Below are 23,889 nucleotides of genomic sequence, written 5' to 3' on the forward strand. Positions count from 1 at the left end.
GTGTGTGTGTGTGTGTGTGTGTGTGTGTGTGTGTGTGTGCTGGATTGCCAGGTGGGTATAGCTAGACTACAGAAGGACAATGGCGTGGGTAGATGGCGGGTGATGGGCTGTGGGGAGTGGATGCAAAGCCTCAGGAAGGTGACTAGACAGTGCAGGCCAGTACAGCGGAGGACTGGTGGCAGGATATGGTGGGGGTAACTGGTTTTCAGTTTTGAACATACGTGAAGGCTCTCATAAACTGTTGGGATGAGGTGGAAGAAGGCCACTGTCCTGGCAGGAAATGCCTCTGCAGTGGAATTTCCTAGAGGATGTGGACACACCTGTCATAGCGTCAGCTGTCAATCTAACACAAGCCTAGAGTCATATGGGAAGAGGAAACCACAACTGAAGAATCGCTTTAATCTGACTGGCCTGTGGCCATGTCTTTGAGGCCTTTTTATGTTTTTTTGTTTTTCAAGACAGGGTTTTTTAATGTGTAGTCCTAGCTGTCTTGGAACTTGCTCTGTAGACCAGGCTAGCTTCAAACTTACAGAGATCCACCTGCCTCTGCCTCCCGAGTGTTGGCATTAAACATGTGCACCACCACCACCCAGACAGAGCCATTGCCTTGTTGATGATTGATGTATGAGGGCAATGTCATGTCTACACAGGCGGGCCTGGGCAGGAGGGCCTGGGCTGCATAAGAAAAGTAGCTGAGCAAGCCAAAGTGAGCAAGCCAGTAAGCAGCATTTCTCCTCTGTGATCACTGCTTCATTTCCTGCCCCTTGGCTTCTCTTGATGATGGACTGTAACCTGTAAGCCAAATAAACCCTTTTCTCTCCCCCACTGTTGCGGTCAGTGGTTTTGTTTGTTTGTTTTTGTTTTTTTGAGACAGGGTTTCTCTGTGTAGCCCTGGCTGCCCTGGAACTCACTCTGTAGCCCAGGCTGCCCTTGAACTCAGAGATCCACCTACCTCTGTCTCCCGAGTGCTGGGGTTAAAGGCATGTGCCAGCACAACCCAGCTTTGGTCAGTGTTTTATCACAACAACAAAAAGCAAAGTAGAACACCATTAGACAGCAGGAGCCCCACTCTCACAGGGACTCATTTGAAGTGGTGATAGCCAGTGCTGGAAGCATGGGAGAAAGCGACATTGGGCTAGGTGGGAATCTGGTCTGGAGTGGGGGTCACTGGCTTCCCAATGAGTCCTGGTGGACTGCAGCAGGTGGGCTGTGGTTTGACCCTATTCCATCTCCTGAACACATCAGAATCCCTGTGGCTTTGGAGTTAAGGGAACCCATCAGAGTCCACATGGTCTTGTGGTCCCTGCAGACAGAAGGTACATCTAGAAAGACTCATTTCCTTTAGCCACTAGTCCAGGCTAGACTCAGTTCCATTTTGTCACTAGTCCAGGCTAGACGCAGCTCCACAGACTCATTCTGGGCTGGGGGTCCCAGCTGACTCTGACACTGGCTTTTGCTCCCTTCTCCTGGGGTTCTCCCTTCCCAGATCCCTGATGAACACATCAGACCTTGTTTAAGCTCTATCATCTTGGAAGAGTTGACACTAGACATGCAACATTAATCATGTTGTCCCACTTGGTGACTGCCTGGCTTCCTGGCCAGCAACACTTAAAGCTGCAGGTGTTCTAGCTTTAAGTGGCTCCTAGGGGGACATGAGACTAGTGGGACACCTGAGCTTCCTCCTTTCTGTATGCCTGTGCCCCTGGCCTGCATGGGGCTGGTTTAGCCCCATCTCCTAGAGATACAACAGGCAACGTCTTCTCACAAAGGCCCCACTCTTCTTGGGAAGAAGCAGGTAGGGTGAGGGTCACTTGATCAGAAAGTGTCAGGGCTTTTCCTTAGTAAGGTAGTGTTTTCAGCCTAATGACAAGGACCTTGGAGGCCACTGAGCAGCATGCCTTAGATGCCTGCAGCCCCTCAATGCTCAGTCCCTGACCCTTTTGAGATCTTCTATCAGCATCTGTCAAGCTGCTTTGCCTCATCCATGTCACGCCTCCATCTCTACAGTCTTCCCATATCCCCTGGAGAATCTTTTCTGTCATATCACTGTTCTGTATACAGGTGGTGACTGACCTCACTGACCCCAATATAGCCTGACAGTGCCTCCATGCAGGGGCTGCTAATGGGTGGGTGTTGAGTCTGTTGTCACAGGACTCTCACATTTCTTGGTTAAATTAGTTATCAGTGGAGACTTGCTACTGGGACACTATAGGTTGTGTGACTATGAGGGCTTTCTCTGTGGCTAAATGTGGGCCTGCACCAAGCTAGGATATAAGGGCTAGGGAAGATGGTTTGCCAGGAAGCAGGCTAATATGTATGATGCTGTCACAGTGTAACTCTGGACACCAGCTGAATGAAGGGTCAAAGAAAGGCCAAAAGCTGGGGAGTTGTTCTGGCTTGATGTGGAGGGAAATCTACAAAAATGTCCAGATTATAATCTCAGAAAGCCAAAAGGGAAGATAGTCAGACCATGTGGGACTTCTAGCATGCTGGAGTTATCATGCTATGCAGTGGCTCATATTAGAGGGCAACTTGATGATAAAAAGGAGCACCCTTGTTCATAATATCAGTAGGAGAACTCATGAGTGAGCTGTGCTTGGAGATCTACTCAAAACAGGTTCTGTCCAGAGCTTGCTACTGGGCACTGGAGGCCAGTCGGTGCCTGGCTGTCTTGAGCCAGCAGACCTGACACCACACACAGGGACTCTGCTCTTTCTATGCTTGGTGGGGTGCAGAAAGCCCTGGTTCTTCTGAACACGGAAGCCTGAGAGCACATTTAGAATGGAAAGGCAGTCACATTCCCATGATGTCTACAAGTTCCAGCCACAAGGTACTTCTTGATGTTGCAGACTCCTGGCAGCAATGCAACAAGAGTGATAGGTTTTCTCTATTTAAGGCAAACCTGTGCTTTTCTTTACAGACATAGGCCTCAGAGGAGCCAGAGAGAAGTAGTGCCCGGAGTCCCGATTATTAGTTGGAGATTGGAAGCCCTGCTGTGGTTCCCACTAGAGTCACTCAGTACTGTCCACTACTGCCTTTGCAGTGCCTGTAGACCTTATCCTGGGAAACTGCTTCTTCCAGTGTCACCATGATCTGCTCAGAGGGAGACATTATTCACAGTCAGTGGCTGGGAAGGTTGTTCCTCCCCTGCAGAGTTCCAAAACCTCACACACCGCAGCCACAACCTTTCAGTCTTTACTTCCTTCCTGGCTTGCACACACTATCAGGTTTTGTCAGCAGAGGGCGTGAGAGGCCACTGCGGGTGCCTTTTGTCCAGGCCATGGCTTTTCTTGCTGTGTTTGCATCCATCACCAGTGTGGATGCTGGACTACTACAGAGCCCTCTCTTACTCGATATCAGCTGTCTGGGTCATGGACATTTGCACCAGTGCCCGTCTTGTCCTCTTCCTGGGCACACACCTGTTCTGGCCACCAGTAGAGCTCTTCACTAGGGTCTGATACCTGGCTTACTACGAGGAAGCTCCAGATGTATTCTTCTCTGGAACACTTGTATCATGCCATCCCAGGATCACTTTTCGGTAAGTGGAGTTTCCATCTGCAGGGAGGCTTCTGCCTTCTGAGTGTTTTAGCCCTGGCCAACTGGGCCCCTGATAACTCTGGATTTCTTTCAAATCAGCCCACCCGACACAGGGCAGGTGCAGCTTGAATTATCTATCTTGGGAGGGGGGTGGTCAGGCCCTCTTCTTTTCTGGTGACAGCTTCCAGAATGGAAGGAGGGAGCTGGGTCTCAATGAAGCCCTAATCAGATCCCAGTGTGTCAAGGAAAGAGGGGGAGAGAGCCTCTAGACATAGCAGTTCAGGGTGATACAGATACGGCCTCGTAGATAGGGAGGTGGGACCAGGACACCTGAGAGTGTGGGAGGCAGCAGGTTTGGACCAACCTCAGCACCACACAAATCCGTCTTGCACAGTGAGACCAAATGGTGAGCCATGTTGTGGAGAGTTAACATAATGAATCTTTAAGAACAGTGGGCAGGCCGGGTGGTGGTGGTGGCACACAACTCTAATACCACACTTGGGAGGCAGAGGCAGAGGCAGATGGATCTCTGTGAGTTTGAGGGCAGCCTAGTCTACAAAGTGAATTCCAGGACAGCCAGGACTGTTACACAGAGAAACTCTGTCTTGAAAAACCAAAACCAACAAAACAAAAGAAAACCCCAACACCAAATGAACAACAACAACAACAAACAGTGTGCAGGAGAAAACCATGATAAAAATAAATAGGGAAATAATCCCAGGGTTCTCAGCTCAGGTCAGGCACACCAGTGTATGTAAACTTGGGTGACAAACTACAGACAGTGGGGCACTCTAAAATCAGGCCAGTGGGACTTGGGGGCTAGACAGGTACGGGAGCTCCTCCAGGCTGCAGGCTGCACACCCATGCACATCCGTGCTCCCTCACATGCTTGGGAGAAAAAGAAAAAGAAGGAAAAGAACCTAGTCAGTGAAGTGTTAGAGCTCCCAAAGGAGGCTTTGTTGGGTAGCCGAGCCTGTCCTTCCCCGCTGTAATCCTCTGTTTTTGTGGGACCATTTAGTGGTACTTTGTTAACTTGACACAAGCTGGAGTCATTTTGCAAGAGGGAATGTCAGGTGAGAGAGTGCCCCTATTAGACTGGCCTGAGGGTAAGCCTGTGGCACATTTTCTTGATTGCTGATTGATTGGGTGGGGGCAGCTTACTATGGGCAGTGACATCCCTGCTTTGTTGTCCAGGGCGCTATAAAAAAGCAGGATGAGCAAGTCATGAGGAAAAGTAAGCAGCACTCCTCCAGGGTCTCTGCATCAGCTCCTGCCTCCAGGTTCCATGTATTGAGTTCTTGCCCTGACTTCCCCAAATGATGGGCTACAAGCTGTAAGCTGGAACCCTTTCCTCCCCAAGTTGCTTTTGGTAATGGTGTTTCATCACAGCAATAGAAACCATAAGACAGCCTGTGTCCCTGCCTTTCCAGTCACCTTGCTGCCAACTGGAAATGGCATACCTGTTGGAATAAATTTATTACTGGAATCCGGAGAAACTATGGAAGAGGGCTCAGACTCAGTCACAATCTTATTACACTCTGTGTTCAACATGAGCCTACCATTTACATGAATGACATTTTTACAGCACACAGTACACACTTGGCATGCATACATCATACAAACACAGGCTCAAATGATATGTATAGATATATCTGCTTATGCATGTACATACAACTTCAACAGATACATATTTATATACTAAAACTCTTGTATATTCATTGATTGCATACTTGTAAGAGGCAGCAGGCCAAGTCACAAATATACTAGGACATCAGCTAACATATGAACCGGAGGATGTGAGCAAGAGTCAGGCCCATACCTTGGACACGGTTCAGAGCTGGGACTGTGGCTATGGGGGTTGGTGAAGACAGTCTTTGAGAGGTCTTACTATTTGATGAACAGCGAATCCCAAAGCCTTGGGGAGTTCAGGCAGGAGAGGACCACCCAGCCTGATGTTTCCATTCCTGCCCATAGAGGAGAGTGAAGCCCCCAGAAAGCACTAGTGATGTGTTGGGATCATTGGTGTGCTGGGGTTGGTTGTCAAGAAAAACAGCCAGGATATGGGGTTGATGCTGCCCAGGGGAGTACTGGGCACTTCAGAGATCTCTTGTACAGGAAAGAGGCCGTGAGAGCTCAGAAGCCATAGGTGATGGTTGCTTTCCATCATCAGCTTGGCAGGATCTGGAATCATTTAGTAAGGAAATGTCACTGAGAGACTGTCTGGGTCAGGTTGGTCTGTGGGTATGCCTGCGAGAGATTTTCCTTTCATTTTAGAAAGTTTCCTTTGTTGTTATTTATGAGTATGGTGTTTTACCTGCATGTATGTCTGTGAATCACATACATGCATTGCCCTCAGAGGCCAGAAGAGGGAGATAGATTCCTTGGGACTGGAATTACAGATGGTTGCTAGCCATCACGTGGGTGCTGGGAATTGAACCCAGCCAGTATCCTTAACTGATGAACCACCTCTTTGGTCCTTTTGAGGAATTTTCTTAATTGGGTTAATTGAAGTGGAAGACCCACGCTGAACGTGGGTGGAGCCATTTCATGGTTCAGGCCTTGGACAGAATGAAAAGGAAAGAGGAGGCTGAGCACAAGCATCCCTTGCTCTCTGCTTTCTAACTATGGATGCAATGTGATAGGCTGGAGCCTCTGCTGCTGTGCTTTTCCTGCAGTGATGTACTAGTCTGAAATGGTGAGTTAAAAATATCCTCATCTTCCCTAAGTGGTTTTTGTTAGGGTGTTTTATCACAGCAACAGAAAAGAAACTATATGCTCTGTCCCCTGGGACCTTTATGCCCCCAAGATACAGGATCCATGGAGAGATGTTGGGAGGGATTTCTACATGGCAAGAACTCAGATAGGGAATTTGAGCTAAGGTATTGATTGGCTCACACCCACTTGTATAAGAAGGCTGACTCAAGGTTCCTGTGTACCCCGAGATGCATCTGATAAACCAATGATGATGGAGGGATGTGCTTTAGGTAAGTAGAAGACAGGTGGAGACAAAGGCATGGAGATCAAGTGTAGAAGTGAGGCCAGATGCCACCTGCAAATGGCACTGTGATGTCTTATTGTTCAGAAAGGCAATTTGTGTAACCAAAATGTTAAGACACCATTCCCTAGGATTTGCTAGAATTGGGTTTCCATAGGTTGGGCTATGGGATCATTTTTACATGACAAGAGCTTATATTGTTGGGTCAAATCTGCTCTAGGATGTATTTCCATGTGTGGACTCAAGGACTGCTCCTGGATATGGGTACCTGCCATGGCTTCACTTGTCCACCAAGGTTCTGGGATCCCCTGTGTCTCCACAGGGATGCTGAACAGGCTTTCGTGGAGGTGGTGAGTGTGTCCTCGGAGGCACCAGGTATCTTTTTCTGGTCTTCCTGCCCATTTGCAGATAATGAGAGTAGGTCAATACCGTGACCCTTGGACTATCTGAGTGAGGAGACACAATATGGCTAGAGTCTGAGTGGGTGCGTGGGGCCCAGGATCCCGAAAGCCTGGCTATGGCTGTGCACAGGCTTCCATGCCTCTCTAACCTCAGTTTTCTCATCTTGGAGCCTGGGCCAGAGCATTAGCTCTAAGGCCTTTGTGGCCTAGCCCCCAAGGACATGAGGTGGGTGGCTGAGGAATGCTTTACTGCATGCTCGTGGCCCCCCAGCAGGCTCTAGAGGCTGCTACCTTCGCAAGAGTGTCTACGCTACCTAGATCTGGATCTTGGCATCCTGTCAGCTCCCCAGTGTACGTCATAGTCTTTAGAGCAAGAGGAGGTTTAGCCATGCCTATCTCCTGCCTGCATCTGTCTGCCTTCATGACACCACAGCTCTCTGAAACACAGTTCTCTTGAAGACTGGCCTCGAGTGTGAGGTCCAAGTGTAATAGAACTAGGTGGGCTTGCACGGTTGGCCATTTCCAGGGTCCCAAGTTCTGGGTGAAGATTAGGCCTGGCTGGACACATGGTAGCTCTCAGAATTTGCTATTGCTGCCCAAGAAGGGGTTCCTAGATGAGGGTCCCAGGGAACCATTCTACTATCATGTCAGTCCTTGGGGCTTCAGCAGAGTTGTCCTTATTGTGTGGGAGGAAACAAATGGCCATTTCCCAAAGCTGACTTCTTGAAGCTGACTGCAATCTTCTTGTGGCTACTGAGTTTTCTTCCAAACAGAAATACCACTGGTGGGCCTACTGCAATGGGTGCTACTGAGGGAAATGCCACCAGAGGGAGCAGAACAGACTGGACAGTTAGGATGTAATCACATTTAGCTAACTGGGAACTAGCCCCTGAGCTTCTACAAACCATCCCAAGAAATTCTATGGGCCTCAGGCTGATGGAGGGTGGGAAAAATATGTCCACAGAGACATCTCTGAATGAGGGAAGACCATCAGGGTTGGGTGAGAGGTATCTGAGGTGGGCAGCAGGCCTCGTCTCAGCCACAGTCCCCCTACAGTAACAGGTGCAACCCGACAGAGTGGCTGTGTATCAGGACTATGATCACTGTTCTGCCCTTGATCTGTCCTATGATAGCTGGAGGACCTATGCCCTGTGCAGGAGACATCAGCCTTCTGATAATTCAGATGGCTAGTTAAACAAGGATGTTAACAGGGAAGTGGTTGACTAAGGTTGCAAGGCTTTAGGGACACAGCCAGTCTTGGGTAGCTCTGATGTGAAATCTTAAATCTGTAACTTTTCAGAAGCGGGGGTCTTACTGTACCCCTGCTTTGTGTAGGAAGGCACAGTCCAGAGGACACTATCCACACGTTTGTTTGCATATTTCTCACCCAATCTCTCTCTCTATTTTTTTTTGAGACAGCGTTTCTCTGTAGCTTTGGAGCCTATCCTGGCACTGGCTCTGGAGACCAGGCTGGTCTCGAACTCACAGAGATCCACCTGCCTCTGCCTCCCGAATGCTGGGATTAAAGGCGTGCGCCACCAACGCCCGGCTCACCCAATCTCTTTTAACTTAATTCTTCTCATTGTATTTCTAGAGAAAGATGATTGCAGCAGCTTCCTAGGGAAGCAAAGGCCCTGTGTGGTCATGTAGATGGAGATGGGGAGGGCTGCCAGTCTTCACTGGAGGACATATGCCCTGTGTAGGAGGCCTTAGCCTCCTGATGTTCTATGAGGGTAGTTCTGGCTGCTGGCCCTTAGCTGGAGCCTTGCTCCTAGTGTGGTCTACTTAGGGCCATCTTGTGACCAGCACTGAGTTTGCCCAGCCAGCTCTCCCAAGGCTGTTTATAGAGTAACATTGTGTGTGTCAGACAGCAGTGTACCTCCTAAGGGTCAGGGGCCTTAAGGCTGTGTTCAGACACTACACCCAGAAAGAACTTTGAGTGGAGCATTGAGCCTGCTTTCCTACACGGAGACAAAACATATTTCACTGTGGGAGGAAAGAGTGGGCCATGGATCCCAAGAAAATCTAGGAAAGTATTGCTGGCTGTTTTCTCTGAATTGAAACATTTCCTACTGGAGGTTGGAGGAAGGGTCCTAAGACTCAGGAAGCAAACAAAATTTGCAAGGCTCAGGAAGTTCCTGCAACTTACAAGATTCACAGGCTATGTAAACAGTTACAATTGCTAGGGAGACTCCTAGCTGAGATAGGGCTGAGATAACTTCTGGTTGTTCAGGGAGCTCTAGAGAAACCAGCTCTCTCTCTCTCTCTCTCTCTCTCTCTCTCTCTCTCTCTCTCTCTCTCTCTCCTCTCTCTCTCTCTCTCTCTCTCTCTCTCTCTCTTTTCTGAATCCTCACTTTTTTTTTGGTGACATATTTGCCTCAGAGTCATTCATACTCCTGTAAGTAACCTCTCACTTCTGATTCCCCAGGTGACCCCAATAAGCTTGTACATAGGCAGAAATCCTGATACCATATGGATATAGTATGTGTGTGTACTCTGGAGGCGAGAGCTTGGTTCCATTTAGAGGGGTAGGTCATAGTTGCATGGGGGCAGGAGGGGGGTGGTTCTGGTCCATTGTGAATACTGAAGAGGAAGCTCTGGATTAACATAGACATATGGGGAGATCTTGGTCTCATGTAAACATTGTGGGTAAGTTTCTGTTTTCATGTAAACATCAACAGGGGAATAGTCTTGGATACCTTTGGAGGATGTGGACATCAGGAGATCGATTTCTGGTCCCCTATAGACATTGTGAGGAGTCTTGGTTCCCTAAGGGAGAATTCCAAGTAGATTGTGGAAAAGGCTTGTGCCTGAAATCACATTTGAGCTGTCTGGTGGTTTCTTAGAGGAGGCTTCATTAAGTAGTGACCTCTTTGTGTACAAGTGTGGGAGTTACACTGTTGTGAGCCAGTGTGCTTGGCTGTGGACCTGGCCATAATGCTGTGAGCTTAGAGCTCAGGATATCCTTCCTGTGTGAGCTGTGGATATAGTGTTTGGCTATGTTGGGTTTCCCCACATCAGCAGAGGGCCTGATGTAGGTGGCTGGGGGGTCTGGCCCAGCATCTCCCAAGAGTTGCGTGGACTATGCCCAATCCCACTATCCCTTTCAACCAGGCAACTCAGCTTTTCCTCAGTGTTCCCTCTGTCCCCCTAACCTCCCTTCTCCCAGTACAACTTCTCTTCAGCATGTGCCCCATTCTGCCCATGTGCTAGACCTGTTCAAGGGCGCCCCCCCCAATGGCAAAGCCAGATTGTCCTTGTCAGAGACCCCCAGTTCCCTAGCTGAGGTCCTAAGACTCTCTTCCCCAAGACTGTGCTCCTGGGCTTCCCTAATGTTTCTCTTGGTTGCTAGTGGTTTCATAAGCTACAGAGACTTGAGATAGGACTAAGGTAGGGATGTGATCCCCACTAAATCTACAGTTGTGTTTGGGTCAGAGAGCCCTATCGAGGCTCTGGGACTACTGCACGATGCCTGGATGACTTCTGACCAGTGTCTACCAGGCTGCAGCTCCCACTGAGTACCCAACTACACAGCTCCACCCACCACGCTCCTTTTCCCACTTCAACAGAGCAGGAAGTGGCTAGTCTGGGCACAGCCTGGACTTCCCTGGGAGGGAAGGTGTGCGCCACCTACTCTCAGCCCAGTTTTTGCCCCTTTCCTGGTTGAGAAGCCACAGGGCACATAGAATTTTCTAAACATGATAAAAGAACGAGACTTGTCTCTTGGTTGTAGCAAAGATCTTCTCACAGAGTCTTAGCAGCTAAAATCTCACCACCCCGTGACCAAGCCGAGAATTTCTACATTCCAGTCATCACTAAAAGAAAAATCTCCACAAGTTTCCAGACAGTTTCCTCCATTTTCTAATATCTAACGATCTGTGAAAACAAAGCTGCACCCTCTTAAGTAACCAAAGACCAAGGAAGAAACAATAAGGAGAACCAGAAACTATTTTGAGATGAATGAAAAACCACACACTATGCCTTGATGACCCAGCAACACCATACACAGGAAAACTTACAGCCATAAAACAGCCATTTTAATGAAAGATTAACCCCCCAATTTCATGTGGTTAGGAACTAAGAAGATGGGCAAAACAAATCTGTTCACACAGGAGAAAGGACAAAGCAGAGACAGGAAAAAAATAGAGATAGTGGATACTCCAAAGACTGGTTCTTTAGAACGCTCAACAAACTTAGCAAAAGTGTGCTACACTGAGGGGATGAAGAAAGCCAATACTGGCTTGGAGTCATGGCCAGAGCAGTCAGCCAGACGAGAGAAAAAGAACAACTCAGGCAGCCATGAGAGGAGTAATTTTGTTGCTAGGCACTAATGACACAATCATCGCATGCACACAACTCCTAGGAATTAACCCAAAACACTTGTGAAACTGCTAAGAGAACTAACTCATCAAAGCTACAGGAAACAAGACCCCCACACAAAACCAGTTGTATTTCTATAGGCAAGCATGGGGTGATTAGAAATGAAAATTAAGAAAATCTCAACTTATAATAACTTTTTAATTAAAAAAATTTTTTTGAGACAAGGTCTCACCTTGTCATCCATCCCTGCTGGCTTGGAATGCACTATGTAGCTCAAGCTGGTCTTGAACTTTTGATAGTCCCCCTGCTTTAGCCTCTTGAGTTCTGTTAGTACCAGCATGAGCTACAACACCCAGCTATAGTAATATTTAAAAGGAAAAATATACTTAAGAAAAAAATGTAAGCAAGGAGGCCCAAGATGTCTGTGTTGTGAACAACAGGGGATTCTGGGGGAAGTGGAAGATTTCCATGCATGGAAAGAGGCTGTGTCTGCAGAATTGAAACGTCAGCCCTGGAAAATGACAAGGCTTCCTTACAAGGTCTGCGGGCCGCACCAGTCCACACTGCAGGCTGAATCAAAAAGATCTGTCAGACTGCCTAAGGCCAGCACTCTTCATCTTTGGCCCAGGGTTATGTGCATGTGTAAGTGCCTGACATAACCCTTCATGGGGTTTTGGCCTTTGATAACTTGCCTCTGGGACATAAGCTCCATGTTTGCCTGGCCCCAGCCAGGATCCTGTTGGCAGCAGGGCTGGTCATGCCTTCTTCAAGATACCCCACTATTGAGGAAGAGACCTGAGCTGCTACTTTTCCACATACCTAGGGGCCATTCTGTGAAGGCTTGGTTGGCCATGCGTTTCTCAATGAGTCCTTTAGTCTTGTGTGTGTGTGTGTGTGTGTGTGTGTGTGTGTGTGTGTGTGTGTGTGGTCACATACACATCTAGAGAGTGAGAGGAGATGAGACCAGGTAAATCACTATCTAAAGTCACAGAATTCCCCCCTGAGAGTCTAGTCTTTTTTGTTGCCATGGAAACTACCAATCTTGATCATGGTTGAGGAGCAAATACTTGGTTTCAACCTTGGCAATGAGGCCTGCTCAGCTGCTCTCTTCTGGGCCTTGGTGGATCCTGCTCTCTCCTTGAAACAGCACTGACACACACACGTGGAGGCTCTAGGGAGTCAGAACCATCTGCTCTAGTGTTGTCACCCAGTGACACAGTCTGCAACATACCCAGCACTCATAAGAGGGTCTCAGGCTTACGCAATACTCATTGCCTAAGTCCTGTGAGTCTTCTGTGGCTGGATTTTTCTACCAGGTTTCTCTGAAGTGGGTGTGTCTCCATCAAGCTGAGCAGGGAGTGTATTTAGTTATAATACTGAGACTGCAGTGCTGCCTCAAGGATGGGAAGGTTGTTGGAAATGTGGAAAGTTCTTAATAGTATGTCCTGGGCTTTCCCAGAAGCCCCTGCAGGCAGCTCTTTCATTACCTATTCTTGGAACCTGCAGGATAGGCTGGCCACATGGCCTTTGCACATGGGAAACAGCTCACTAGCTGTACCCATGGGATTTGACTGTTCTGCCTGTGGTAGCCTAGGGCCCAGTAAGTACAGGTGTTCTTTCTAAAGAGCAATTGAGCAGGACATACAGCTGGTGGGCACTTTGGGGGTTCTTCTTTCCTGGGACTGTGCAATTCCTGGGACTCTAGAACTAATTTCAGTGAATGGTGATGAGAGTTTGGGGGCCAGGGATGGATGCAAATCCAGGGAGATACCCATTGTGGTATGCTGGGAAGAGACACCTGAGTGAGATATTGAATCAAGGAAGGCATGTTAGAGGCTTCTGGTCCAGAGATGGAGGGTGCATTAGCCAGTGTTCTCTGGACTAACAAAACCAATGGGATATACATCTATATGTATATATTTAAATTATTGTATTTGATAACAATATAAAAAGATTTGTTAGATTGGCTCCCATGATAGGGTCTGGGTAGTTCAACAATGGCTAACTGCTAGAGAGGCAGAGGATCCCCTAGCTGCTTAGCTCAAGAGGCCGGAAACCTTAGAACAAGAGGGACCAGCGATGCCTTGGTCAGAGGATGAGAACGTGGAAGCTCCCTAGAGAGTCACTGGTATGACTACACTCAAAGGCTGAAGAAGATGGAGTCTGTTGTCCATGGTCCATGGCAGCCCAAATAGATAGATGTACTCTCTCAGGAAGTGCAAGGCTTGTCATGCGGGTGGTGTCCTCCTTATCTCATTGCATGCCATTTGGGCCCCAGTCTACTTGGATGCTGCTGCCCACATTCAAGGTGGACCTTTCCTTTTCATTGACTGCATCACATATCAGTCATCTCTGGAAATGTCCTCACAGACATATCAGATGTATTTTTCTGGTCCCAGGCATCTCTCCAGTCAGTAAAGTTAACAATGAAGATCAAGTATCAGAGGGCCCATCATAGAGTCTGAGATGAAAGGCTCCCTCCTTCCTTCTCTTTAGCCCCTGGTCTCTCTGAGAAGGGCCAGGTACAGCAATTCCCTTGCCAGCCCCAGGCCAGGTCAGAAGTCAGCAGAGGGAAGCAGGCCTTTAGTGGAGAGTGAAGCAGACACGCCTCATAATCCCTGAACCTGCACCTCCAAATGACATTAACCCACTGAGAGTGTGACAGCATGTATCTACAGAGGCTAGGTACCTGTGTTCCCATGCTTATATAGAAGGCATGCACCTACGTATGTGTATACAAGATGTGCACTTACAGGTAGGTATGTATACCAAGTCCATAGCTAGTCATGGGGGAAGGGCCTGGGGAAGACATGAAGGGTCAGACATGCCAGTGACCAACGGCTGCTGGGGTCCTAGCATCATGGACCATTTCAGCACATCAGTTCCTGGTGGGCCAAGAAGGGTACTTGTGTAACCTCAGTGGCCTACAGGACAGGTGAGGCCTGCTTCATGTAGGGTGGCACTGATGCCCAGAACCTCCTAGGCAGGCTACTCTGAGTCTGGCTGTTATTGACTTTAGTGTTGGAGGTTTGGTGTTGAGCAAGTGACAAAGCCATGGGGCTCTTATTGCCGACTTCTGTCTATTATGGTTAGAGGCATGCTCCTGTCTAGAGCAGCATTAAACTGCTCCGCAGCACGGCTCTTTTCTAAGGGAGTGAGAAGACTCCCGCCTTTTCCTAGATGGGCTAGTCCTACGGCTTCTCTGTTTCAGACCCTGGAAAGAGGGAAGCAATCGTCCCGCTGCCTTAGCCCTTGAGGATTGTTTGCATGGTCCTGGCATACATGGTTCCAAGTAGTGGAGGGTACTGGACATAGCTTGAACAGGGCCTCTTAACCCACAGGGTCCCAAATGGCCAGTGCACAGTGGCTATGAAATTAGTACTAGAATGTGCAAAGGTTTTCTACTTGTTAAAAGCAGGTGCCTTAGTATCAGTGAGACCAGGAAGTAAACCAAAGCCACAGATGCCCAGTCACCATGTGTGGTTACACCAGGGGCATGGAGGGCTGTCTACCAAGTAACTGGGCAGCTCAGTGTACCACATAGTATAGGAACACAAGCCCTCAGACCAGCCAAACTCCAGCCAGAGATATCATGGGCAGTACCCTGCCCTTCAAGTTGTTCCAGCCCTACCTGTCTCTAATAGCTTTACCCTCCTAGCTAGACCCATCTTACCTCAGGACTTTGCTCTGCTATCCCATGCTACTCTTGGTCACCATATTCCTCACAGCACCCCCCAATTCCTGCCCCCAGACTCTCCCCCCACTTACTGTGCCACCTCCTAGCTCTGTCCAGCTCTCAGGTCACTTATGTAGGCCAGATCATCTCCAGCCTGGAGTCTGGTGAGGAAGGTTTACAGGACATATGACAGGTAGGTATGTCCATGGTCAATGGGTTCTTTGGGCTCAGGTGGTGGAGGGGCCCATGAATATTCTTGGATACCTGAGCAAGGGCTGCTTGGGGTACGGTGGCTGGTCTGCACTTGGGCATGGCAAGGCCTTCTTGGTCACCTGTTTGTAGATGTTCCTGGCAGTCACTCCGATCCACAGCATTGTAGAGAGCGTAGAATAATGCAGTGCAATGCCCACCTGGGAGGGGAGAATGTCAGCCAGCCACCTCCTCCAGTCACCTGCCCCAGCACAGCACAGCAGACTCCTTGTGTGCAGCCCCAACTTTTTTTCTGCTGTGAGTGGACTGAACCCTGGAAGCTACTCTGCAACTCTTTAGGGACAATAGAAAAATGAGACCAACAGGAAGACAGGTAGGTGATGTGTCAAGGACAGCCACCACTTTTAAACTGTTCAGCTATTTGCTGTGTGTGTGAACCTGTGGGAAGCTTGTGGTTTTGCATCCTGGTCCCCCCTCTGCAGGGTGTCTATGCCTTCCTTATTGTGGGACCTGGTATACACACCTACCTGTGAACTCTGGACCCGCTCTGGGGCCCCTAAGTGGAAGGCAGGCACAGTTGCACAGCAGGACTCCCAACACATATTCACTGTGGCATTGAATTGAAGGAATGGCACCTCATGGCTGAGGCTCTGATAACCCGCCCTTGCACGTCAGAGTGACTCATTGCTATGGAAACAGCCGCTGGAGCCAGTCCCATCTAGCACTTTTACGCTAGCTAATTACGCATTCTGCACTGCTTCATCTCCATCTGATTCCATAAAATAAGGCTACCTTTGAGGTAATAACCTGACATTTTGAAATGACAAGTAAAATATTGCTATAATCGGAAAGGACATAAATGTTTAAGGAATATGGAGATTTCCTGAATAAAGCTAACATTGCACCATTATAATGATTTATCAAATCCAGAGTTCAGTTTTTACTTATGAGCAAATGCTATAATAATTGATGAGGATTTGGGGCTGGGTGTGGGGTAGAAAGATTGAAGAGCTGTTTATGGTTTCAGATGGCTTCATGGGTAAGTGCAGCATGTCCTGCGAGTTCAGCTTTCCCTTGGTCTGGCTGGTGCTCAGGTGAGGACATCCCGGCCACACTGAGCTCATCCCTCCTGGATGAGAGTAGGACTGTCCTGGACCTGGGTGGCAAGAGCTGTCTGCCATCTAAGAGTTCAGGACAAGGGCACCCAGAAGAGGGACAGGCAGTCATGGCTTGAAGGAAGGTCTTTTGTGTGGCTATCATTGTCATATACAAACAGAAATGTCAGACTCATCCTCAGAAGGGCTCCTGACTTTTGGCCTTGGGACATTGGCCCAGGGCCTTGAGGTGGGTGGAAGCTGGGCTGGGAGGAAAGAGGAAGAGGAGGCCTGGCTGCTTCCTTCCTTAAGCTGAGTGTCATCCAGGCTGTATGATCAAGGAGTGGGAGAAAGTGTACAAAGGGCAGGCTCTGTCTCTTAAACACCAACTTGAGGCAGAACACACAGGGAGGTCAAGGGAGAAGCCGCTTGGCTTCCAGACAGCATGTGCTATTGAAAGGAAGAAGCAGGCAGGACACCCTCCCTTGCTTCCGGACCCCGGGCCAGCACTGACGCACATTCATTATGCGGGACTAACAGCGGCCGTCTGCTTTGTTTATGATGTCACTTAGTACTTTAATGAGACTCACGGTCATCTTTCTGTTGCTATGACAACTGTCTGTTCTTGCCAGCCATCCAGAGCTCTGGACCACTTTTCTTGGTTGTTCGGTAGTGATGCTGAGCTTGGATGGGGAGGGGCGGGGACTCCCGTACTCAGTCACCTGGTTGCCAGTCAAAGTGGGGACGCATCTAGCTCTCAGTGATCTAGCTTTTAGCCTGCTCCTCTCAGGTATCTCTCTCTTAGCAGGTGAGGGAGCAAATGTGCTGAGTGAGCTGGGTCAGCTCTTGATCTACCAGGCTGCTGATTAAAAGCAGCCTGGCCTCTGGCTCAGAGAGGCCTCAGCAGCAATAGACAATCCCACTTCTGCTTATAGGCATGGGGGACTAAATGTCCTGATGTGGAGGAGATTGTCACCCAGAGTGCTTTGTGGGAACTGGGGTTCCCCTGTTAGCCCTTGTTTACCTTCATTTTCCCCACTTCCCTATTTCCCTCGCAGCAGTTCCGTCTCCAAAATCTCACTGACATGTGGCTTTTCCCCCCTTTCCTTAGTTTGTTGTCCACAGCTTCCCCCAACATAGCCTGGCTGATGTGTTTCTACTGGCCCTGCATCCCTAACACTGCCTGTGCCTGGAAGGAAGGTGTGTTGCCAAGTGAGGGATGGATAGAGGCCGGACACTCCAGGAAAAGCCCACAGAAGACCAGACAGGTCTGCTTTCTGCAGCCCATCCTATTCTAGCACATGGGGACTGGTCCATCGTCTGGAGTCCCAGCATTGTTACTAAGGACTTCTCGCCCGAGCATGACCCTTAAAGATCTTAGCTCGGAGGATATTTCCAGGCCCACTTGTCCCCACCCACCAAACCTCTTCCAGCTCCTGCACCAGTAGAATTCTGGAATACCACAGATGCCTGCCTCCCCGGGACTTCATGGGGGCAGTGCTGGACTTCATGGAGGCACTAAGATGATTGCAATGGACTATGTGGCCAGCAGGCCCCAGCTGTGCAGCACTTGATGGCAGAGTAAAGACATAAAGATAATGACCCGCTCAATTGCCTTTTTGATGACTTCTGGACAGGCTTTTATAACAGGAGTAAGTGGGATTTCCTAGCCCTCACTGTGGCTGATTCCAGATTAACAGAGGCTGCGCTGGAGGAAGCTGTCTTCTCTCCATTCTGTTCAGGCATGTGGTACTGCCTCTTTCGCTTGTCTGGTCTAGGCCTGGATAGTTGTCTGGCTTCCCAGGGTTGAATGTGTCACATAGTCACACATTTGGTTCCCAGAGGAGGAGAGCATGGGTTGTATCTTTCAAGTGTGAGTGTCATGCTCACAGAACACTCTTCTCCTCAAGAGGCATCAGTGTAGTGAAACAAAGCAGCAGCAGCTGAGTCAGTTGAAGCCTGCCTGAGCTAGGTGGGCCTGGGTGGGAATCAGGTAGGTAGCGGGGTGTGTCCTCTTAGCTAGACTGTTTTGGGAGCAGCCTTTAACTCACTGATCAGAAGGCTCAGCATCACTTTCAGCTAGCTACCCATGTAGGATTATAGGTCACAGGAAGGGCAGAGGAAGCAGTTAGTGTGGCCATTGTCATTAATGTGGGTTACATGGTCTTCAGGTATTGGCTGCAGGTCATTTCTGCAGCAGCCAATTGCTATTGACTGAATTTGCAACAGTTAGGGCGAGCTAACTGTTCAGAAAAGATGTTAACAATGCAATGACAGAAACCACCAAGGTCTTTGGTAAGTTGCTCTGGGTCCCTGCCTGGCCTCACTCATGGAGCCTAGGTGTAGCAGGTCTGGGGGCAGGACAAACACAGACTCCCTGTAGGAGGTGCAGATGGCTCTCTTCCTTGGCCCAGAGCCACAACCCAATAGGACAGTCCTGGGCTTTACTTTGAAAGGAGGCTCTCTAGTGTCACCGTAGGGGGGTGGGGTGGGGGGGTGGGAGAGACCAGGTCATTTCTGTTTCCTGGTTTGAGCCAGTCAAACCAGGCCACATGTGTGAAGATGATGTGCCTTGTGATTTGAGCTGTTCTTTTCCATGTTGGGTGTTCAAAGCTCCCTTTTTCATAAGAGAGAGCAGAGATGCCTGGGGATGCTCTCTGCCTGGTTCATGTGGGGATAGAGCCTTTGCTGCCACTGGTACCTACGGCTGGCAGATCTGCTGACAATGTGAGATCAGCACCTAGAAGGTCTCACTCAGCCCACCCCTGGGTCCTGCCTCACTGGTCTTCAGGAATGACATCATGTCCCCATTCTTGTGAAGATCACCATTTGCTGGACAGTATTTGTCTATGGCCCACTAGCCCTTAGACAAATTGCTGTAGTGAAACATAAAAATTGTCTCATATGGCCAATCGTTGAGCAAAACAACCTGCTTGAGATGGAGTGGGATTATATTACGGACCCACTATAGAGCCTCACTCTTCCCTTCAGGAGCAACAGCTGAACGAGCACTAAGGTATTATTTTATAATCAAATTAGCATTCATTTCCACTTGGATAAGAAAGCTGGCATGCACACTTTCGTTTTTTTAGCACAGGGAAGGCAGCACTCACCGCTTGGCATAGGATGGGGTGTTTGGTGCGATTGATACCACCAGCAAACACAGTGAAGGTCAGAGCCGCATGGAAGCAGAAGTTGAGGAGCGCGTGCCTGCCTTTCCGGCTGATCCGGATGGCACTGTGGGAAACAGAGATTTCACATTAAAAACCATTGGTTCAGAGAAGAGCCTGGAAAAACCACACTGTGTCCATGGTGGGAACAGTAGGCCCTCAGCAGGACTGGGAGCAACCCATCCAAAGGACCAGAACATGGGAAAAGTAGACAACTGGACCTTGTCCACCTCAGCAGGTTCTCACTGGTGCAATGCTTGGAAGGGCTTCTGTAGCGTTTCTGTCCCTCTGCCCATTTGATAGACTGACTTGTCTAGGGTCTCAGAGGGGGAAGTCATGCTCCCGATGCCCAGAGTAGCTTTGTCTCTGAGCAGATGTCTGATGCACAGAGAGGGCTGGACTATGTGCCTAAAAGTATGATTGCCTTTGGTTGTGATAACCATGGACACTAACATGTTTAAAGCTCTACGTAGCCGGCTAGGGCAGGGCCGGTAGCAATGTTGAGCAATCAGCTTTTGACTTTGACTCCATCATGGCTGTGTACACATCTAAGTCCTCCTACAGCTCCTGTGGTCTGAGCATGCTTCTCAAGATCCCGGTTGGAACTTAACTGCCAGCATGGCAGCATTAGAGAATGGTTGTTGGGGCAGAGTTCTCGTGAATAGATTTAGTGCCCTTATCAAAGAGACCCCTAAGGGATGCCCTTCTCTTTATACCACTGGAGGACTCAGAGAGAGAGAGAGAGAGAGAGAGAGAGAGAGAGAGAGAGAGAGAGAGAGATTGAACCAGACATGGGTTCTCATCAGACACCAAACCAGCTCAGTACCCTCATCCAGCTCAGTACCCTCACTCTTGGCTTCCAATATCTAGAACTATGAAAAAAACAATTTCTGTTTTATCCATTGTTAACAACCAGCCACCTGTGGTAACTTGTTAGAGCTGCCAAAATAGACTAAGAACAGTTTTGGAGATATCCAAACCTTTCCCACAACAGGGGCCTTGTCATACCAAGCCTCCGCTTGTAACTGGCTGTGAACCAGGCCTAGGCATTACTCATAATTTTGGTTATGGGTTTGACAGTGGCTATGGCTGAGATCCCCACCTTCTATGCCCTAGGGCATCTTCTAGGGATTCAGACACCCAGCAGTCACACACATCCCCAAAGGCAGCTGGAAGTGAACTCAGAAGTGGGTCTCTGTCTAGAAGGCCCTTCTTAAGTAAGAATGCACAGTAGAGAGACTTCAAGGTTCTGCAAACCTGACCATGCTTCTTAGGATGCTGGAGCCAATATGCTTCCATTTCACAGTTTTACAAGAACACAGAGGGCCAGGCAGTGGTGGTGGTGCACACCTTTAGTCCCAGCACTCGGGAGGTATAGGCAGGTGGATCTCTGTGAGTTTGAGGCCAGCCTGGTCTACAGAGTGAGTTCCAGGACAGCAGGGGCTGTTTCACAGAGGAACTCTGTCTTGAAACCTGCCCCCCCCCCAAAAAAATGAAAAGAAGGTCCAGTGGGGGCAAAAGAGATAGCTCAGCACTTAAGAGCACTTGCTGTTTTTCAGTAGATTCAGGTTTTGTTTTCAGCAATCATATGATGGCTTATAACCATTCTTAACTCCAGTTCTAGGGATCAGGCGCCCTCTACTGGCCTCCTTGGGCATCACACACACATATACACACACAGAACACATACATACATGTAGGCAGAACACTCACACACATAAAATAAAAATAAATTAACAATATAAAAAGAAGGCCAGAGGCCCAGGATGGAAGGGTTGAGTTTTCTCCAGTACTGTGCCCTAGTGGCTGCTGTTCCAGGTAGGGTGAGGTGGGCTCCCTTACCTCTGATGCAGGATGTAGGTGATGACAGAGGCAAGGAGGCACAGGAGCATGACCGCAGTGCAGGCATACACCACGGGGTGCAGGAACTCCCCTGGGTACTGGGGCAGGGAGAGGACAGTCTTCAAATCCTGGAAAGGAAGCAGAGACTCAAGTGACCGATATGGCCAGAATTCTTTATGTGATTGGTCAGGTGTCTCAGGAGGAGGGGTCGGGCTGGCAGCTGAGAAGAACTCTGCTCAGGGCTACTCATGCAGAGTGTAGGGTCTAGTATCCCAGGAGCCCACCTGGGATTAGTGTCCTCCTGGGGATGCTCAGCTGAGAGCATCTTCCCATGACTCAGAGCAACTCCCAGAGGTACCACACCTGCCTCTAGCCTTCTTTCTATCCATGTCATTGGTGGAGGGCAGGCAGGCACCAGCTTCCACTGCATGTGTGTCTGCTGCCTCCAGAGGAGCTCTAGAACATTTAGCCTCCCCAGCCCACTTCTGCGCTCCACACTCTTTGATAGTATGCTTTTACGTAGCGCCCTGGGGAGTTCCACACCACATTTCTGCAGCGCTAAGACAGTGACATTGACCTAGGCAGACAGAGAAAGAGAAGTTGTGAGCAATAGGTATGGCCTCAGGGCCTTTTCTACCTTCACCCACTTTACTGCATATCAAAACTGAAGTAAAGGGTTCAAGGCCACAGTTCAGATGAAAGCATGGCTTTCCTGTGGTAAGGAAACACAGAGGAATGGATGTCTGGGATGGAAATGCTTGGAAATCCTTGGGGTTTAGGGTGAGTGTCCTTGCCACTAGGGTCAAGAGGGTCTTTACTTTGACCTTGAAGAGACACCTGGTCACTAGGCAACCAGAACCAGTACTCACAGTGTCTTCATACCCTTCACACTTCAGGGCCATAGCTGGTGCAGGGCAGAAGTGTGAGGGGTAGTTGTGGACATGGGTAGCACACGGACAACTCTCTAGAAGATATGGGGTGGAATACCATGTAACCAGTGTCCCTCCAAGATTATGACTTCTTAATGAGATATTGGTGTTGTGGAATGTTTGTTTAAACCAGGCAAAGATGTGTTAACACTTGTTCATATTGCATTTGTTAACTACGTAAAGATGTGTTGCATTTGTGTTAATTAAATAAAATTAACCTGGGCTCAGAGAGGTGGGGTTAGCCACTGGTTGACAGGGAAGAGCTTAGTGTGTGTGTGAGTGTGTGTGTGTGTGTGTGTGTGTGTGTGTGTGTGTGCGTGCGCGTGTGGTTTTCTTTCTTTTTTTTTTTTTTTTGTTGTTTTGTTTTGTTTGGGGCGGTGTGGAAGGGAGTGGCTTTCAGGACACCAGCAAAGACAGAAAGTTAGCCAGGTGCTATTTTAACTCCCTGAGCTCACAGGTTTTCACCCTAGCCTTCCAATTTCCATTGTCTGGGGAACAGAATCCCCCCCCCCCCCAGGCTACAGCCTTAAAGCACAGCCACTGTAATGAAGGTAAAACAACACATTTGAAAGCTAATCTTAGTGCAGGTGCACTGTAGTGCTCTCCATTGGCCACCACCATATCCTACCCTCCTGGCTAGGAAACTTCCCACACTGGGCCCCAGGCCCTGGCACAGCAGGGAGGATATCTACAGGTCTAAGGCCCTGGGAAGGGAGGCAGGTTATCCACAGGATGGGAAGGATGCCCCATAGGGACATACATCTCTGCTCTAGGAAGCCCTTAGAAGTACTGACCAGGCAACAACTGCCAACTGCAGGAGGAGCCTGTGCCTGAGTGAGGACAAGGCAACCGAGTGGGAGTTTCTGAAGAGGGTGAATACTGTTTGTCCAAGGATTATGCCCTTAACTGGCCCTTTCTTCCTGAACACCCGATGGCTCAGCTCAGTTACATGGCATACATAGAACATTTGCCCGTGGGTATTTTTAGGAACACGGTTAGAGACTACCTCACTCTCCAAGCACAAGAGCCTCCATTAAGACTGCCTGAGTGCCCTGACTTCAAGCCTCAGATGCTTCCAGTAGTGTGTTGAGTAGAGGGTCCCAGACCCAATGGAGAGCTTCCTCCTCCAGGATGCCTGGTCTCCTTGGCAGCTCATGAGTCTTCCCTTGGTGTCTGTCTGCAGATATTTGTATTTGCTGCAGGCTGATAGATGACACTTTGTGTCCCCTGTGAGCACCAAGGCCATTATTCTGTTTGTCTCCACTTAGCTGCTTCCTGTCAGACAGAAGCCAACTCTTGAGTCGTGTGGAAGGCACACTTCCCAGTGAGGTCAGGGTACCCATACACCTGATGAGCTTGTGCTGCTGAGGGGTGGGTGCGCCCTGGCACTCGAAGAACTCTGGGTTCAACTGGGATTAAGCAATATCTCTAGGGTCTTGTGCACGTGGGTCTTTTCATGGGGATCTTTTTGACCCAATTTGGCCAGTTATTATTGAGGAGAGAGAGAGAGGGAGAGAGAAAGTGCAAGAGCAAACGAGCTTCCCAGTACAGTCCTTTCCTTGCATCTAGGTCTCTTCTCTGGAACTAAAACTCCACAATGATCCTGAAGGCTTACAAGTCTTCCACGGCCCTCCTCAGGGTAATTGTCGCTGTATATATGGGGTGTGGGGGGTGTTACAGGGGCTTGCCTTTCTGATGGTATCAGATTTTTGTGA

General features: G+C 49.1%; 1 protein-coding gene across 1 annotated transcript in view; it reads right to left on the bottom strand.

Annotated features, from left to right (window-relative positions):
- Adgra1 (adhesion G protein-coupled receptor A1) overlaps positions 1-21,367 on the bottom strand; it is a 30,410-nt gene extending 9,043 nt beyond the window's left edge. The window contains exons 1-3 of the mRNA XM_035441742.1: positions 21,246-21,367; positions 19,347-19,470; positions 15,194-15,339 (exon numbers count right to left, since the gene is read on the bottom strand). Of these exons, the coding sequence (XP_035297633.1) occupies positions 15,194-15,339; positions 19,347-19,470; positions 21,246-21,295 (320 nt within the window). The 5' untranslated portion in view covers positions 21,296-21,367. The remainder of the gene's footprint in view (positions 1-15,193; positions 15,340-19,346; positions 19,471-21,245) is intronic.
- Positions 21,368-23,889: the final 2,522 nt, after the last annotated feature.

The sequence above is a fragment of the Cricetulus griseus genome, chromosome 3 (assembly GCF_003668045.3).
Source record: "Cricetulus griseus strain 17A/GY chromosome 3, alternate assembly CriGri-PICRH-1.0, whole genome shotgun sequence".
Classification (NCBI taxonomy): Eukaryota; Metazoa; Chordata; class Mammalia; order Rodentia; family Cricetidae; genus Cricetulus; species Cricetulus griseus.